Below are 16714 nucleotides of genomic sequence, written 5' to 3'. Positions count from 1 at the left end.
CACACACACACACACACACACACACACACACTCCTGTTCCTGCCCAACACACACAAACCCCCCTTTCACCCTGAAATGGCATGCACTGTTTTGTCTCTCTCCCAGTCCCCCTTTTGGACCAGTCAAAAAGGGGAAAAATGGGGTTTCTACGGTGTCATTTCCAGACACTCTTTTTGGGCCGGATGAGATTTTTTTCAGCATGTTTGTTCAGCCTGCTCAATCTGGTGTCAGTTTGTGAGTTTCTTCTCCCTCTCGTCTCTTTTAAATCCAGCAACACAAGGCTACATGAGACGTGGAGAGCGGTGTAAAATAAACGCTAGCTTTTAAAAACTCTCAGTGGATTACCGAAATGTCCCCGAGTCTATGAATGATATAAAAAGCTACTGTATGTTTTATACTTCGCACCCAGTGGCATCATCATGTTGTGACATCATTGCATGCCCGAGCATGCTCTTTCTTACTCTTTGGTTTATGAGGTTGTTTCGAAGTTAATGTGGAGAAAATAATGAAATGTTTGAAATTAATGTGTTTGGTGTGGTTTATTGCTGCTGTCTCGTCATTTCAATCCAAGGATTCAGTTTCATGAAGGTGGTAAAAAAAAAAACATTACAGATGAAAACATGAATCCCCAGCAAGGACTTATGGTTATATTTAAATTTTACATCTGATTCTTGATTGGGAGGACGTACTTCTAATTTACTTTTCTGGATAAACAAAAAATCTATCAACAATAAGTCTATCTATGAACTGCTTCTCAATAGATTTTACAGAAAATGTACGATATCCCAATATACGTCACTATCATAATATAACATTACACACACTGTGAGAGAGCATTTTATCCATAACGCAACAAACTACATTTCTCAAAGCAATATGCAGAATTTTCTATATGATGAATATCACAGTTATTCAAGGTTACTGCAGCTGATAATATTACTATTGTTTGATGGAAAACAGACTGACACATATCTTAATTACTCATTTAATTTAGAATCATTTAATTTAATTTAAAGGTACTATAAACAAGATTGGGAGTACTTCAATTGCCTCTCAACATGGCGACGGCTGAGCCGGCTTGCGGTTAACTGTGCTAACAGCTCTAACAGTGTAAACTACGTTAACAGTGCGGACTGAGCTAACAGTGTTTATCTCAAAGGGAACCGGAGGATGGACGCTTCTGTGATGGTGGTTATCAGCTGTAGCCGCCTGATGAAAGCAGTGCAGAGCGGCTGCCATTAGCTAACAAGTGAGGCAATAAAAGCATGTGTGGCCGGCCCGACTATGTCAACAAAGCACAAAGAAGCTCTGATAACAACAGAGAGAGAGAGAGAGAGAGAGAGAGAGAGAGAGAGAGAGAATCATTCTCTACTCAGACTTTACTCCACTCTATCTTTACAAAGCAAATAGTTGTTTGCTGCTGTATTAATGCTCTGAATGTCAAATTGAATATGTATTATTGACACTTAAACTTACAACTTACAACCACATGTTGTGTAGTTTATTATTCTGAAAAACTATCATTCATCGTATATTTTGTCATTACAGGTCATTGTAATTACAATAAAGAGCTCACTTTCTACTTTAAGGTGTGTCATATACATTTTAAAAGGCATATAGCATTCGTAACTACCAAAAATAGAAGATATGTGAGATGATAGGTTTAAATAATGTAAAATAATTAAAACACATTTTACTCTACGCTAAATGTATTCTGTAAATGACTGAAAATGTCAGTGGAGACTATTCAGTGTTTACAATGCTTAAAGGAGAGAGAAACACTCCCCCCTACTGTCACATTTAAGACATTATATTTGCTAATATCTTTTACGGCTCATATAGTGTTTGTGTGAATGCTCTTTAAAACTAACCCGGAGAGCAGTTTATCTCTACCTCGGGTTGTTTTTGGAGGAGCTCCGGGGTGGACCTCCGGCATGGAGCTCCGCAGCGGCGACAGCTCACTGCGTGGCGGCTTCCGGTGTCCGTCCGTCTGCTGGAGGATGGCGTCCGGCTTCAACCGCAACCAACGCCGGTCCTCCGTGTCCTAAATACACCGAAAGGTTGGGCCACCCAATGCTGGAAGACAGGCAGTGCAAACCATCCAGTAAGTTATCGTGCTTTTTTTATTTTTATTATTGTAAATGCTGTTTTTTTTGCAGTTGTGCGAGGCTCCAGTTGAAGGAGGTGAATTTTCCCTCCGCAGCTCGGGTGGAGGCCTAGTCTGATATGGGGTCTATTTGCAAACGAAGGCTCGTATCAAACGGTTAAAACCAGTTATTGTGGCCCTTCAGAAACGTCTTTTTTGCCTTGTTGTAGTATGTTTTTTTTTAATGACTGCTTATATGGCGAAAAATTCAAGTATTAACATGTGTTAATAATGTAATATAGTGGGTGATAAATCTGGAAGGAAGTCCGGTTGTTTAGTAACATTAGCTGAAGCTAGCGGTTAGCAGCTAGCTAGCTGTTAGCTGAAGCTAGCGGTTAGCAGCTAGCTGTTAGTTGACAAGCTAACGTCTCTTTCCTCCTGGAACAGAAACAATGCCATTAAGTAAACGTGTGGAAATACCATACATCTCCAACTAACTAATATGGCTATAATAAAGAAATTTGCCTAACGTAGCTAACGTGTCAAATACATATTTAACTGAGGATTACGTGACCGCTTCGCGTTTCAGGATATAGACCGAGCCCAATTCTTGTTAAGCGTTATTCTCTTGACTGTTGTTGTTTTTTTGCGGGTTTCCGTTTCAGGAAAGGTGCGTTGGGTCTGTACATGTCACCGTGTTATTTTATTTTAACAGATATTAATATGTGCATAGTACTTTAAGATGTGTTTCCCGAATAACCGAAGAACGAGTTTTAGGCCTCTCAAGCTAGCATAGGTGGTGGTGTTTCAGTTTAATTTCTTACAACAAATAAGACTTGACCTACACCGGTGTCACATTATTCCATCACTGGATAGAGCACCTTCCCTTACTGGAGTGTAATCATCCGCCTCATACGTTAGTGCTCGTGTCTCTTATGTTTCTATTTATGATGCATCCTGTTGGACACTGGCAGCTCATTTGCCCTACACTTTCATATCGACACCCTGTATTGTATATACTTTTTTTACAATAATATATTGTGAATTCAACTTTGTAATTTGTTGTGTATCCTTTTGTTTCCCCCCCTTCTTTTTAGATTTTCTCTCCTGTGTCAAAGGAAGTGTGTAAACACCGAAATAGCACTCAACTACTCTGTGTGCTGGTTACCATTTATTTTTTATTTTTTAAACCACATCCACCCTTTTCAGTTCAGCGCTGAACCCCCCCCCCAATCATCTGCTGAGAGCTGAACCCCTACATGCGAAGTGGAAGGATGACGGAGGCGTGGCAGCAGCAGCAGCAACATGCAGTGGCTCCACCCTCGGTTGTGCACACGCTCCCCCAGGGAGCTGACAACCCTCTGGGCTGCACCGTGTACGGAGTGGTCCTACAGACAGATGCTTCGCTGCAGCAGCCGCAGCACGGCCAGCAGCTCACCGTTCAAGCCCAGCAGCCCTCCTTGCAGGTAGGGGGCGAGAGAGGGCACAAGTGCGGAGCCTGTGGCCACGACATATCTCACCTGGCCAACCCTCATGAGCACCAGTGCATGGTGAACCAAGACCGATCCTTCCAGTGCACCCAGTGTATGAAGATCTTCAGCCAGGCGACGGACCTGCTGGAGCACCAGTGCGTGCAGGTGGAGCAGAAGCCCTTTGTGTGCGGTGTGTGCAAGATGGGCTTCTCTCTGCTCACCTCGTTGGCCCAGCATCACAACTCGCACGGCAATGGAAACAACCCAATGAAGTGCTCCATCTGTGAGAAAACGTACCGGCCGGGTTCCGGAAACGTCACCCCGACCTCGTCGGCCGCCAACCCCCAGCAGCCCTCCACCGGTGAGACGTCCAGTGGCGGCGCGGCGATCAGTGCCTCGTCTCCTCCTTCGTTTGAGGCCTCTGCACCAGACCGGCCATACAAGTGCTCAGTGTGCCACAAGTCCTTCCGGCATTTGTCAGAGCTGACCCGCCACGAGAGAGTGCACACCGGCGAGAAGCCGTACAAATGTGACACTTGCGACAAAACCTTCAGCCAGTCGTCGCATCTGGCGCACCACCAGCGCACGCACAGCTCCGAGCGGCCGTACAAATGCGCCGTGTGCGAGAAGAGCTTCAAGCACCGCTCTCATCTTGTGCGGCACATGTATGCTCATTCGGGCGAGCACCTTTTCAAGTGCAATTTGTGTGAGATGCACTTTAAGGAGTCGTCCGAGCTCCTGCACCACCAGTGCCAGCCAGAGGGGGAGAGACCTTTCCGCTGCGGCTCCTGTGGGAAGAGCTTCAAGCGCCCGTCTGACCTGCGGCAGCACGAACGCACCCACTCGGAGGAGCGACCTTTCCAGTGCGAGGAGTGCCAGATGAGCTTCAAACAGCAGTACGCTCTCGTACGCCACCGTCGCACTCACAAAAATCCAGCCGACCGCCCTTTCAAGTGTAACCTCTGCGACAAGGGGTTCCTTCAGCCGTCCCACCTGCTTTACCACCAGCAGGTTCACGGTATGGAGAGTCTGTTTAAGTGTGCGTCCTGCCAGAAGTCTTTCAGCCAATCGGGAGAACTGCTGAGGCACAAATGTGGCGGCGAGGTGGAGAAGCCCTACAAGTGCGACGTGTGCGGCAAAGGTTACAAAAAGAATTCGACGTTGCAGCGCCACCAGAACTCTCACTGCACGGAGAAGCCGCTGAAGTGCTCCCTGTGCGACAAGCGCTTCGTGTCGTCCTCCGAGTTTGTCCAGCACCGCTGCGACCCGACCCGCGAGAAGCCGCTGAAGTGTCCCGACTGCGAGAAGCGCTTCAGGTACTCGTCGGAGCTGCAGCGCCACCGCCGAGTTCACACCGGCGAGAAGCCGTTCAAGTGCGCCAACTGCGACAAGAGCTTCAAGCAGCGCGAGCACCTGGCCAAGCACCAGAGCGTGCACTCGCGGGAGACGCAGTTCAAGTGCGTGTGGTGCGGAGAGCGTTTCGTGGACCTCACGGCTCTGCAGGAGCACACGGTCCAGCACACCGCTGAGGGGGAGAGTTTCCCTGAAGCTCAGTGCATCCCATGAACCGAACTGCTCTTCAGTCCTGGGCAGCAAACATGACATTCACCCCCTCAAAGCAACGTGTGCCAGCCTCCGCTCCCCCATCTGTAGTTTATAACACGCAACCCAATAATTACGTTTTAATGATTATTTTTTTTTATGTATCAAGACTGAATTCATCCTCATCCCTTTAGTCGAGTAAATGACAAAGCACCATATATCCACAGAGGGCGGTTACGATTCCTCTTCTTATTTTGGTACACATGGATAAAAAACTTGAACAGAATGGAGGGAAAAGAAAAGTCGTAAGATGTGTGAAGATCACAGCTTTGTTTGGTGCAGAGTGTGGGACCCTCTTCTGTGGCTGCATGTGATCGTCTGTTTTGTAACTGTTGATTGTGTTGAGAAAGCTGGGAGGAAACTTCCAGGAGATGTGTGTGTGTGTGTGTGTGTGTGTGTGTGTGTGTGTGCTCACGTGTTAGATCCTCTGAAATCCATGTGCCTTTTTTAACCGATCACTTTTGTGTTTTTGTTAATAATTATGTCCAGTTTAGCTTAAAATAACCCCTCCCATCCGTATGCAGTGGCTGGCTTGTGCAGCAGTATCTTTTCACATACTAGATCTTAGGTAGTATCATCTGTTTGTGCATGAATATTTATCACACTTTAATATCACTGTTGTATTATAGGTTTGGTTTATTTAGGAAAAACATCCTAAGAAGAAAAAGTGGATTTGTGAAAATGTATAGCCCGTGTCCTTTGAAATCTGTGTTGTTGCATCTTTGTATTAAAAACAAATGACATCTAGGTAACTAACCAAACCTATCATGTCATACGAACACTTGACATGTGCAATAGAACACGCACAATGTAATATTTATGACTACTGATTCATGGTGTAGTCTACTCTGTTATATTATAGATTGTGTGTATATGCTCCTGTAAACATTGAAAAACTGTATAGTGCTTATGTTACCTGCTTTTGTATTCACTTATGAATGAGCTTGCAGTATTTTGCAAGTACTTTTAGTTTCAGTACGAGATGGACTATTACACGGTTTAACCCCGACCAGACTTCAGAGCGTCATGTTGCTCAGGTGCCACAGACTTTGCTGCATTAGTTACCATGCGCTATAGATCTAACAAAAGTAATATTCTTTTTTTTAATGTTTTTTGAAGAAATTGGCCTCGTTACATCCTCAGAGGGGTCCCTGGTTCTGGTCCTGGTCCAGACCGGACCTTCAGCCGATTAATCAGGAGTAGCCTCAAAAGTTGCGGTTTTATGTCGGGCATAAAGTTAAACGTGTGTACTTTAGTTTACTGTGTGGATTTCTATATTCACAATACTTGCAGTATATTCAAAAGGTTTTTGGAGGTTAGAATTCATGGGACAAAGGGATTTAAAGCTGGGGGGGGGAGGGAGGTTGTGCCACAGTGGAGGTCCTGGTGAGTCCGTTTCAGAAACCTGAAGGAGTGTTGTGATGGATTCACACGTGTGGATATCGACATAGACTCCTGTTCATACTGTAAACAGACCATTCAAATAAACCACCCTTATGAACATAACGGTGCTCATTGTTTTCATCCCAGCGGAGTCGCTACTTGTACGTCTGTTGATTCAAATCAGCTGCAGCTGAGGATCCTTTTCACCATTAGATATGAATCATTTTCAAGTAATACGCAATATTATTTTCTCAATTGATTATTTTGCCCGTTATAATTTACCAGAGTCCAACATGTCAGTTTACGATCATAAAGTCTGAAATAAAGACCTGGATTTAGTCAGTGATTGAACTTTTGTTGGAAATTATTGATTATCAAAATAGTTTCAGATAAATTAAATCATTATTTTATTTATTAGCAGTTTGTGACTGCAAAAACATTTATCAGTTCACTTAAAACTATTACATTCATATGTATTGTGATGATCTTACGATGAAGTTCTGATCGCATGTTTCGATATTTCATCACTAGCTGAAGATGGAATGTTTCAAAAAGCTTAGCTGGTGAAATATGATTTTTCTGAATTACTCTTTATAGTTTTACGAATACATAATAAATAAATAATTCATCACATCTTAACCCTCCACATTAACAGCAGCTGTTTTGTTTATGCAGCAGTTTTACCAATGTTTTATTTTTCGTCTTATTTCAAAATGTCAGCCTTCTGTACTTTTACTTCACTACATGTATTTAAAATAATGATTTACTTTTCAGATTTGGATTGTTGATACAAAGTACTACTTTTACAAGTACAAGTACAAGATCTGAATACGTCCTCCACCACTGGAAACTCAAAATCAAATCAATTGAAATCATAAGCTAATACTTGCTTGTTGTGCATCTTTTTAATTGGCATATCTTAATACATTAATATTTTAGCCGATTTTATATGTTGAAGTTGTTCGTCTATATATTTTTTCATAATTCTAAAATTAAAGGAGGAAATCTGCTGATTAATTTAAAAATATGTTTAAAAAAAAATCCTACTGATTAATTAAAAAATATATTTTTTAATGAATCAGTAGATTTCCTACTTTCTACATGTGACAAGTGCTCGAAAGATAAATTAATTTGTCTGAACCAGTCTTCTATCCGTTCCCAATATAGTCGGAATATTTTATTTTATTTTGATATATGTATTTATTTTATTTTGTATTATTCTCAGGTCACTTGAGCCTGTTGATTCACATCCGGGTGATGTTCACCGCAGAAGAAGAAGAAGAGCATCCCGGTGGTTCTGCTAACGAACCGCTGCTATAGATGTACCTCCACCACCCATCCGATGAGATCAATACATCACCGATACTGCTGATATATTCACACATCATCCATAACGTGCAATCTGGAGGCGCTACGTCACTTTCACGGAGAGACCAAACGTAACCGCTAGCGAGTGTTGCTAAAGGAGCTAACGTTCATGTCGCGCGGACTTCCTCCGAGCTCGCGGATATTTCTACGACGAGGTTAGCCGGCTAGCTTTAGCCTCTCCGTTTATTGATTTCACACTGTCACAAAACGGCACTAATAAATAGTTTTTAATATATATATATATATATATTTTTTTTTTATTGTACAAAATATACACACGCGTGCTATATCTACGTGGCTCTGCATTATTGGAATCGAGTTTAATATATTTGCGTTATTTCGTGTGTTGTTGCTAGGTAAGCTAGGTCAACTAGCTAGTTAGCGTTAGCTGACAATTACCGAAAACGATGCTAAGTCTTCACTGATTGGTTCACATGTTAAGATATCTTGGTGGTAACCAGCTAGGCTAATGCTAACTAGTAGCTAATTTAGGTGTAAATTATAGCTATGTGGCCAAGGTGAGAAAAAAGGCCCCGGAGAGCCTTAAGAGTCGTGACGGGCTCCACAGTTATGAGGTCTACTAGATATTAAAATGGTTTGTGATAGCTAGATTTGATATATATATATGTATATGTATAAAATTAGACATGACACCCGAGAGTCTCCATGTTAATCTAGTCTAAATAGATGAGTCTAAATACATTGGGTTTTTTTAAACCTAGGCCTGGTTTACTGTTGTCTGGTTAGGAAAGAAAATGCAGCAAAATCACAATTTTTCTATTTTCACAGAGACTTAAAGTCTCAAACTGTAACTGGGTTTCAAACAGTCTTCAGAGTCTCCATGTTAATCTAGTCCAGAATAGACGAGTCTAAATACTGTGTAATGTTAGGCCTGGTTTATTGTGGTCTAAATGTGGCCTATAAAAAAACAATGCAGTGAAATCACTATTTAGTCTGTTTTTCACAGAGATTAAAGTTCTTTATTGTATTTATATGATAATCTGGTCCAGGTGTGACAGCTGTGGTTTGCACCCTGTGTGTTGTGCTCTGGATGCAGTCCAAATGGCCTGAAAAGGAGATTTTTAACACTCCGTGGACTCAACCATCTCTAGATTTAATTGAAAAGAAGTTGAAACTGTCACTTTTAACGAATAGACTAAACATATCACAAATCTGGAACTTTACATATGTTTGTGACTATTAATGTAGTCCAGGTGCAGGTTTGCCAACTCTTAAGTGAAAATTTGACACTGTGTCACAAAGTGTTTTCAGGCCGTGTTTAAGGTCTCCGTGTTCATCTAGTTTAGGTTTGACAAGTCTAAGGACAGTAGGTTTTGGTCTCTGATGTGGTCTAGATCGTGAAAAGGTGGTAAAATCTTCCATGTTTTCAGTTTTCACGAATCCCAAACTGGGTAAACAGTTAACGCTGTTACTCTGATACCCAGTTCTACAACGTAACACAGTGCGACGAAGAATTAGACAAGTAGAGCTGCAGCGATTAGTTCATTTATTGATTTGTCAATTCAGTCTAATCAGTTATTTTGATAATCGTTTAATAGTTTGTCATTTCAAAAATGCCAAAGTTTCTCCTTTTTCAGCTTCACATATGAGATGGCTTGATGTTTCTTTGGTCATATGTGAAAGTAAATTAAATATTTTTGGGCTTATTTTAATGTTTTATAGACCAAGTGATTCATGGAGACAATAATAATTAAATGTGTCGTTAGTTATAGACCAGCGTACAAGAAATATCTCATGTTTTGGCTTTAGCTCCCACATCGGACCACCTCAGATTCCTCGTTACCTGCATGTCTGTCCTAACCCTCCTCCTCCTCTTCCTCTTCTCTCTGCAGCTGGCGGCTCTTCATCCCATCCTGCCTAACATCCTGCTCAGGGGCTTCACGCACTCGGTCATCGTAGCTCTGTCAGTCTGCACCGCTGCCGCGTCCGACCGGCCTGACGCCTTTCACCTGAGGGCGAGAGCAGCCGAAGCCGATGGTAAGCACCGCGCAGGCATCTCCTTAGAGCCGCCACCGCCGCACATCCTGGAGAGTCGCTGCGCCGCCTTCCAGTATCGAGCCCAGAAGCGTTCAGAGGGAGGCGACGGTCGCCGACGCGGAGCCACAAAGCTAGCGATGCCCGGATCCACGCCGGCCAGCAGCAAGGCTCGGGTGTACACCGATGTCAACACACAGAAGAACAGAGAGTACTGGGACTACGACGCACATGTGCCCAACTGGAGGTACGGCTGCATGGGGGGGGTTGTACTCTCTCTACAGTTTTAGATTTAAGCACACAACACGAAAACATGTGTATCAAAATAAGCAGTAAGTTTATCATCGCAGCATTATGTTCAACGGTCATTTATTGTCATGCAACACAGGGATGCTCAACGAAATTCAGTCGTGGTCCATTTGTAACACAACAAACGCATAACAAACAAAAGAAAACAGCTGTATATTGTTGTAGTTCAATCTTTGAATTTGCATCATCAGGAATGTAAACAGCAGCAACAGGAACTATTCTGTGGGCAGATAATACGGCCGACATCATCACATTAATCATTCAACACGAGGGAAAACATTGTCCATCGACTCTGACCATTTACATCATCATGCTCAGACAGACTCCGCCTCCTCTCGTCACACCTGGAGTCCTGCTTATAGATGTTCAGCACCGACTTTAATAACGTTTAAAATATCATTTTTCACAATGAAACCATGCTGTCTATGTATCAGAGATATCCTCAAGAGTATATCAATAGCAAATACCAAAAAAGACTAAACTATGTAGAATAAGAATGACTTTTGAAAATGTAAATATAAATTTACTGAATAGGTTTTATTTCTGTAAACATATCGAATATGAAGTCTAGAGTCTGACTTACATTCATTCATAACTGAATCATGATTTTGCCTCATAGTTAGTTTTTACTGAAAACGTCTAACCTCAGATTTTGAACGTTTTGGCAGCTGAAACACAGGAAGCTAGAATAGTTCTACTGCTGTTCATACGACATTCAACCACATTAAATCATGTCGCATAGATTCTCTCCAGGTTAGTGTTCAAGTAAGAAATAAAATGTGTACATTATTGTCTCACTGACAGAAAATACATCCATAACAATTTAGATGAATTTAGATAATTTAAGAAATGTATTAAACTAACATCTGCTTTTTATTTTAAAAACAAACTTTATTTTTATATTTTTGTGTTAACCTGACGGTCGGACTAAACAAGTAAATGGAAGATCTCTTCTTGTGCTCTGGGATCCTGTGATTGTGACATTTTGCCAACTGAACCGTTTAATTTTATGATTACATGATTTATAATGTCAGAAGATATTTTAAATAAGCCTGTTATAATTTCCAAGAGCCCAAGATTACGTCTTGTTTCCAAAACTTAAAGATCTTCTGTTATTTAAAACAGAGAAAAGCAGCAAATCCTCATTTTGGAGAAGCTGGAACCAGAAAATGTGAAGTGTTTTTTTTCTTCATAAATGAGTAATTGGCTGATTGTTTCAACTGTAGTCTTCTTATTGATGATCTAACCAGGGCCATGGATGTCGTGTGGTTCATGATCAGATGTGTCTTTTGTTAACTTACTAAATGTTTCCGCTCTCTTTCAGCAATCAAGACAACTACCAGTTGGTGCGTAAACTGGGTCGAGGGAAGTACAGTGAAGTGTTTGAGGCCATAAATGTCACCAACAATGAGAAAGTGGTGGTGAAAATCCTCAAGGTGAGCCTGAAACTTCTGCTTTTGTTTTATTAAACAACTATCTCAGCAGGTGGAGCTCTCACTCTCAGCAGATGACTGTTAAAACCGTCCGTCGGAATTTTGTCACGTTTGGTTCTCCGGTATAAAAATCCTCGTTTCCAGCACGTCATTCTTCTGTGACGACCTTTTAACAATAGTGTGTCACAGATTTAGAGATGGATGGTGTTGACCGGGACAAACTGCTGTCAGTAACTCGTGTGTGCCCTCAACTTAAAGGTGCAGTGTGTCTGGGTTTGGCGCCATCTAGTGGTGAAAACTGAACGGGTACCAAACGTGTGTGAGAGCTGTGGGGGCCGACATGAGAAAGCGAATGTCCTCATCTCGAGCCAGTGTTTAGTTTATCGCTGACAATATATTCAATTGTATGTTTATTACAGTATATTTACATTATAAACTAGAATTTTAGTCAATGTTTAAGTTTGTTGCTGCATTAAATAAAGTAACACTTCCTGTTCATTTTGAAGATTTTCTGTTACCAAGTTGCTGGTGTACGATTTTATTATTTTGATAGTAAATAATTCGTTAAATGTATATCGATGTATTCATTTGTTACATTTAATAAAATAAAGTTAGGAAATCAATGTTGACACAAATAACAGCGTTAAAAACGTCTCTGAGAAGCTTTACTTCAGGTCACATTGGTTCTCACTGCACTGTGTCAGTCTGCGCTCAGTTTAGTCACATTAAATGTTTTCTCGTTGCCTTATCTTTTCCGCAGCCCGTCAAGAAGAAGAAGATCAAACGGGAAATCAAAATTCTTGAAAACCTGCGCGGAGGAACCAACATCATCCGCCTGGTGGACACGGTCAAAGACCCGGTGGTGAGTCCGGTTCCTGCCGCCGCTCTGCTGCATGTCGACACGCCGCCAGTCGTGCGTGTAACTGTGTGTGTGTGTGTGTGTGAGAGAGAGAGAGAGAGTGAGTGTGTGTGTGTGTGTGTGTGTGTGTGTGTGTGTGTGTGTGTGTGTGTGTGTGTGTGTGTGTGTGTGTGTGTGTGTGTGTGTGTGTGTGTGTGTGTCTGTCTGAGAGAGAGAGAGAGAGAGAGAGAGAGTGTGTGCGTGATAATGATCTCCACCTACCTGCTGCTGCTCCTCAGTTAAGCCTCGTGTTGTCCTCTCTTTGCAGTCCAGAACTCCAGCGCTTGTCTTTGAGTGCATCAATAACACAGATTTTAAGGTACTTAAGTTTTGGCCGACATCAAACATGCAGAACTACCATTGATGTCCATTATTAATAACACGCATAATAACCCCTCCGGTTTAAATGTTGCTCACGTGTAGATGCCAGTGGAGCTGCCGACATCTCTTCATAACACTTTGTACGCTTCATGTTGTTCCACAGGAGCTTTACCAGAAGCTGACAGACTACGATATCCGCTACTATATGTATGAGCTGCTCAAGGTAAACAAACAGCTTCCAGTAATGTCAACTTATTTATCTACTCCTGAATATTCACCTCTTTTAAGATGATATCTGTGAATGTGACGGATCAGATTTGTAGGCTGGTTTGTATTTCTCCAGAGATTTAACAAGAAGCAGAGCGTAATGTAAAGCTTAGACAATTAGAAATAGACAGAATATACAACTACCAACAACTCTGATCATTATGTAATCATTTAGATCGTTCATTAAAGAAAATATCTGCCGTTTCCAGCTTCTGAAATAGTGAATATTTGCTGTTTCTAGTTGTTTTTTAAATGGAATATTTTTCCAAAAAAAGTATTTTGAATATGTGATATTTGGCTTTTTACAATTTTTTTTACATTTTCTTTAGAATACATGAATAATAAAGTACAAACAAACAAGTGATGACTGGATAATGAACGTAATGTGTGGAGTTTGTGTCATTGTTGCCTTTGATGAATCACTGGACCCCCTTTAAGGCTCTGGACTACTGCCACAGTATGGGCATCATGCACCGGGATGTGAAGCCGCACAACGTGATGATCGACCACCAGATGAGAAAGGTAACGCTCGTTAACTACATTAAATGTGACGATAAGGATTGTTTGTTTCTACATATGATTATTTTGGAGAAGTGGATCAATCAACTGTAACAGTCAAATAATATCCGTCTATAAATATCATCATCTTAGTTTAATTACATTATGTTTACATTATGCATTTTATGGTTATTTTCAACCTTCATATATTTTAGGAAGTGTTTTTAAACTAAGTTTTATTCTTAGTTTAGTACTTAAAATTGTTCATCAACATGTTAAATTCAAAACGTTATGCAAAGCTGCAGCAATCAATACTTTTACATCAAATGCTTGTGTAACATTTATTGATTTATTATTATTATTCTGTGTCAAATCCAGTAGTTCTTGTTTTAGCTGCTTTGTTTTGGAATAAAGAAGAAGAAAAGGCTCAAAATTAAAGCATGAGCCTGTCGTGATGATGAGAGTAACGAGTCTTCTCTCCGTCGCAGCTGCGTCTTATAGATTGGGGTTTGGCAGAATTTTACCATCCCGCTCAGGAATACAACGTCAGGGTGGCCTCCCGCTATTTCAAAGGCCCTGAGCTGCTAGTGGACTATCAGGTACCGGCCGCTCACACTCCTGCTGGAGATTCAGTGCCTGTGTTGTCAATGAATGTTGGTGTTTTGATATCCTCCTCTTCTTCTTCCCCAGATGTATGACTATAGTTTGGACATGTGGAGTCTAGGCTGCATGTTGGCCAGCATGATCTTTCTGAAGGAACCGTTTTTTCACGGCCAGGACAACTACGACCAGGTAAAGGTGTCCGATACAGACTCATAAATACTAATACAATTTATTAGTATAGCGCTTTAAAAGGTACTCAAAGACACTTTACATGCTAAAAAACAGAAACAAAAGCAATTACAATATAAACAAAATAGATGACATAACGATAAGGACCAGCACAGACAACAACAACATGCATAACTAACTTTAAATATGTTTTAAGTGACGGAGAATGTCTGAGGTTACAGAACAAAGCTTCTCTCGCGGTTACACTCTCACCTCTAACTGAAATCTAGAACTTCTGACAGAAATGTCTTTGCTTTGACATAGTATGCTTTGTAATGAAACGCCTCCACAGTAATGTGTTAAATGTGCGTCCATTGTTCTCCAGCTGGTCCGCATCGCTAAAGTTCTCGGCACCGACGAGCTCTTCGGTTACCTGCACAAATACCACATAGAACTGGACACTCGCTTCAAAGACCTGCTGGGACAGTGAGTATCCAGATGTTCACAGCCAACAGCAGATGTGTGCAGCTCTGACCTCATGCTGTCTCTGTAAATGATTCAGGTAGAAACAGTTACTGGAGCCTGATGTTGAACCACGTCAGGCTGACTAAATGTTTTTCTGACCGTCTTTGCAAGTGAATATTTGGTTAAATAGAAACATGTCAGAACTGAAGGAAGATGTTTCCGACATTTTAAATGAACTCTCCTGCATTTTTTATTTTTACCAGCATTTGGCTTGTTCTAATGTCCAACCCTGCACATGTGAATAACATGAATGTTCCAGGGTCCTGGTGCTGTGCATGCGGTCACACTTGAATCCATTAGAGCCGTCTCTGATGCTATAAGTAACACCTGTGCTAATGCTTTGCTAGTATTCACAAGCAGCCACGTGGCAGTTGCTACGTATGATTCGTAAGGACTATTATACTCGCGTCACTACATTCGTATAAGTTCAGTCACGCTACGTGCTATATATTTTGTGTTTCCAGGCAAACGAGGAAGCGCTGGGAGCAGTTCATCCAGTCAGAGAACCAGCACCTGGTGAGTCCGGAGGCTCTGGACCTGCTGGACAAGCTGCTCCGCTACGACCACCAGCAGAGGCTGACGGCGGCCGAGGCCATGCAGCACCCTTACTTCTGTTAGTATTAAATGCCTACGCGGCGCTTTCTGCATGTCTGGATATCAGCACCACTGCTCACACGGCTGCATTAAACAATGGAGATACACCTATTAAATAATAATGCTGAGGGATCTGTCACATGAATACTGATGTTTTCTCTCTACTGTTACCAGTTTGTTACAAATAATTGTAAGATCTCATAATTAGAGTTTGAGAGGCATCATAAGAGTGAATATTCTTTTAATTTTAGGGTTTGTAAGCCTGACTGAATTTAAGTGGATTGACTAGTAACTTCAAAAACTACAATACCAATACCCTTAAAGTGATACTTCTACTTTAGTTTGGTTCCCAGTTAAATGATATTATGTTGAGTGTTTTGGGATCAGGTGAGCAATCATCCTTCAGTAATAACATTTGCATTTAAATGATTATACTGTATGAATATGATTAATACTAGATAAACCCTGTTACAACCCATCGTTTGTGTGTTTTTTAACGGATGGTGCCGCATAAAACGTTACAAACACCTGAGTTAATATGGGGCACAAAGACACACCTGTTATGATTCATTTACCTGAGACCTGGTTGAGTTTGTCAGATAAAGTGTGTGCTTGTCCCTCAGATCCTGTGGTGAAGGAACAGGCGAACGCCAACACAGACGGCACAAAGGCCATAAGCGGCTCCAATGCGACATGATAACCAGAGAGCAGGTAATGCATGTTTGTTTTAAACTAAGTATCTTTCAACACACAGTTTCCAGTTCATCAGGTGCTTCTAGCTAAAACTAATGCGGTCTAATACAACAGTCACGCAATAAATCCTCCCATCATGAAGGTTATAATGTTCAGTTTAAACAGTTTGAGAGGTGTTGATTACATTTTTATTGTATTTTGTTATACAATACAGGTGTTTCTATTATTTTGTCCACCCACATCAATTAGGGTAGCCTAAATACCTGTCTGTGCAACACACGTGTCTCCTCATAACATGGGTCAGATGAGTCCCTCTGATTGGTCTGTTTCTGTTCCTCAGGAAGAATCTTTGTTACCTCAACTTGTGACCTTTTCGTGGCAGAAACTTCTGCCTCCACATCTACAGCCATACTGGATGCAAGATGTCAATCTTGCAGAATACACAAACACGCACGGATTAAACTTTTCCCAACAAAGCCCGGGGGGGGGGGGGGGGGGG

The 16714-nt window shown here is 41.6% G+C and overlaps 2 protein-coding genes across 3 annotated transcripts; both read left to right on the top strand.

The window, feature by feature from the left end:
• The first annotated feature begins 1845 nt into the window (after positions 1-1845).
• On the top strand, positions 1846-6666 carry znf319a (zinc finger protein 319a). Its single transcript, XM_031848483.1, is given in 4 exon segments — positions 1846-2104; positions 3184-3890; positions 3892-3931; positions 3976-6666. Coding segments are annotated over 3 exon segments (1734 nt in total). The 5' UTR covers positions 1846-2104; positions 3184-3345; the 3' UTR covers positions 5125-6666.
• Positions 6667-7787: 1121 nt separating this feature from the next.
• On the top strand, positions 7788-16707 carry csnk2a2a (casein kinase 2, alpha prime polypeptide a). Of its 2 annotated transcripts, XM_031848482.1 has the most exons (13): positions 7788-8066; positions 9765-10153; positions 11540-11651; positions 12409-12510; positions 12815-12865; positions 13031-13090; positions 13573-13656; positions 14121-14231; positions 14323-14424; positions 14789-14889; positions 15393-15541; positions 16146-16233; positions 16556-16707. In XM_031848482.1, exons 2-12 carry the CDS (start codon positions 10047-10049, stop codon positions 16217-16219), a joined length of 1053 nt encoding a protein of 350 aa, XP_031704342.1. In that variant the 5' UTR covers positions 7788-8066; positions 9765-10046; the 3' UTR covers positions 16220-16233; positions 16556-16707. The 2 variants fall into 2 exon arrangements, with proteins under 2 accessions (XP_031704342.1, XP_031704341.1); XM_031848481.1 differs by lacking the exons at positions 7788-8066; positions 16556-16707 and having other exon boundaries at positions 10047-10153; positions 16146-16234.
• The last annotated feature ends 7 nt before the right edge of the window (positions 16708-16714 follow it).

Source organism: Anarrhichthys ocellatus, unplaced genomic scaffold, assembly GCF_004355925.1.
Source record: "Anarrhichthys ocellatus isolate YVR2014 unplaced genomic scaffold, GSC_Weel_1.0 scaffold8, whole genome shotgun sequence".
NCBI lineage: Eukaryota > Metazoa > Chordata > Actinopteri > Perciformes > Anarhichadidae > Anarrhichthys > Anarrhichthys ocellatus.
The sequence above is the reverse complement of the archived record's forward strand: the minus strand, read 5'-3'. Positions and strand labels throughout refer to the sequence as shown.

Excerpts from the sequence above, each read along its gene's own strand:
- csnk2a2a (XM_031848482.1), top strand. The coding sequence starts at position 10,047 with ATGCCCGGATCCACGCCGGCCAGCAGCAAGGCTCGGGTGTACACCGAT. Across the intron at positions 10,154-11,539 it reads GCACATGTGCCCAACTGGAG|CAATCAAGACAACTACCAGT; the intron begins GTACGGCTGCAT and ends GCTCTCTTTCAG. Across the intron at positions 12,866-13,030 it reads TCAATAACACAGATTTTAAG|GAGCTTTACCAGAAGCTGAC; the intron begins GTACTTAAGTTT and ends GTTGTTCCACAG.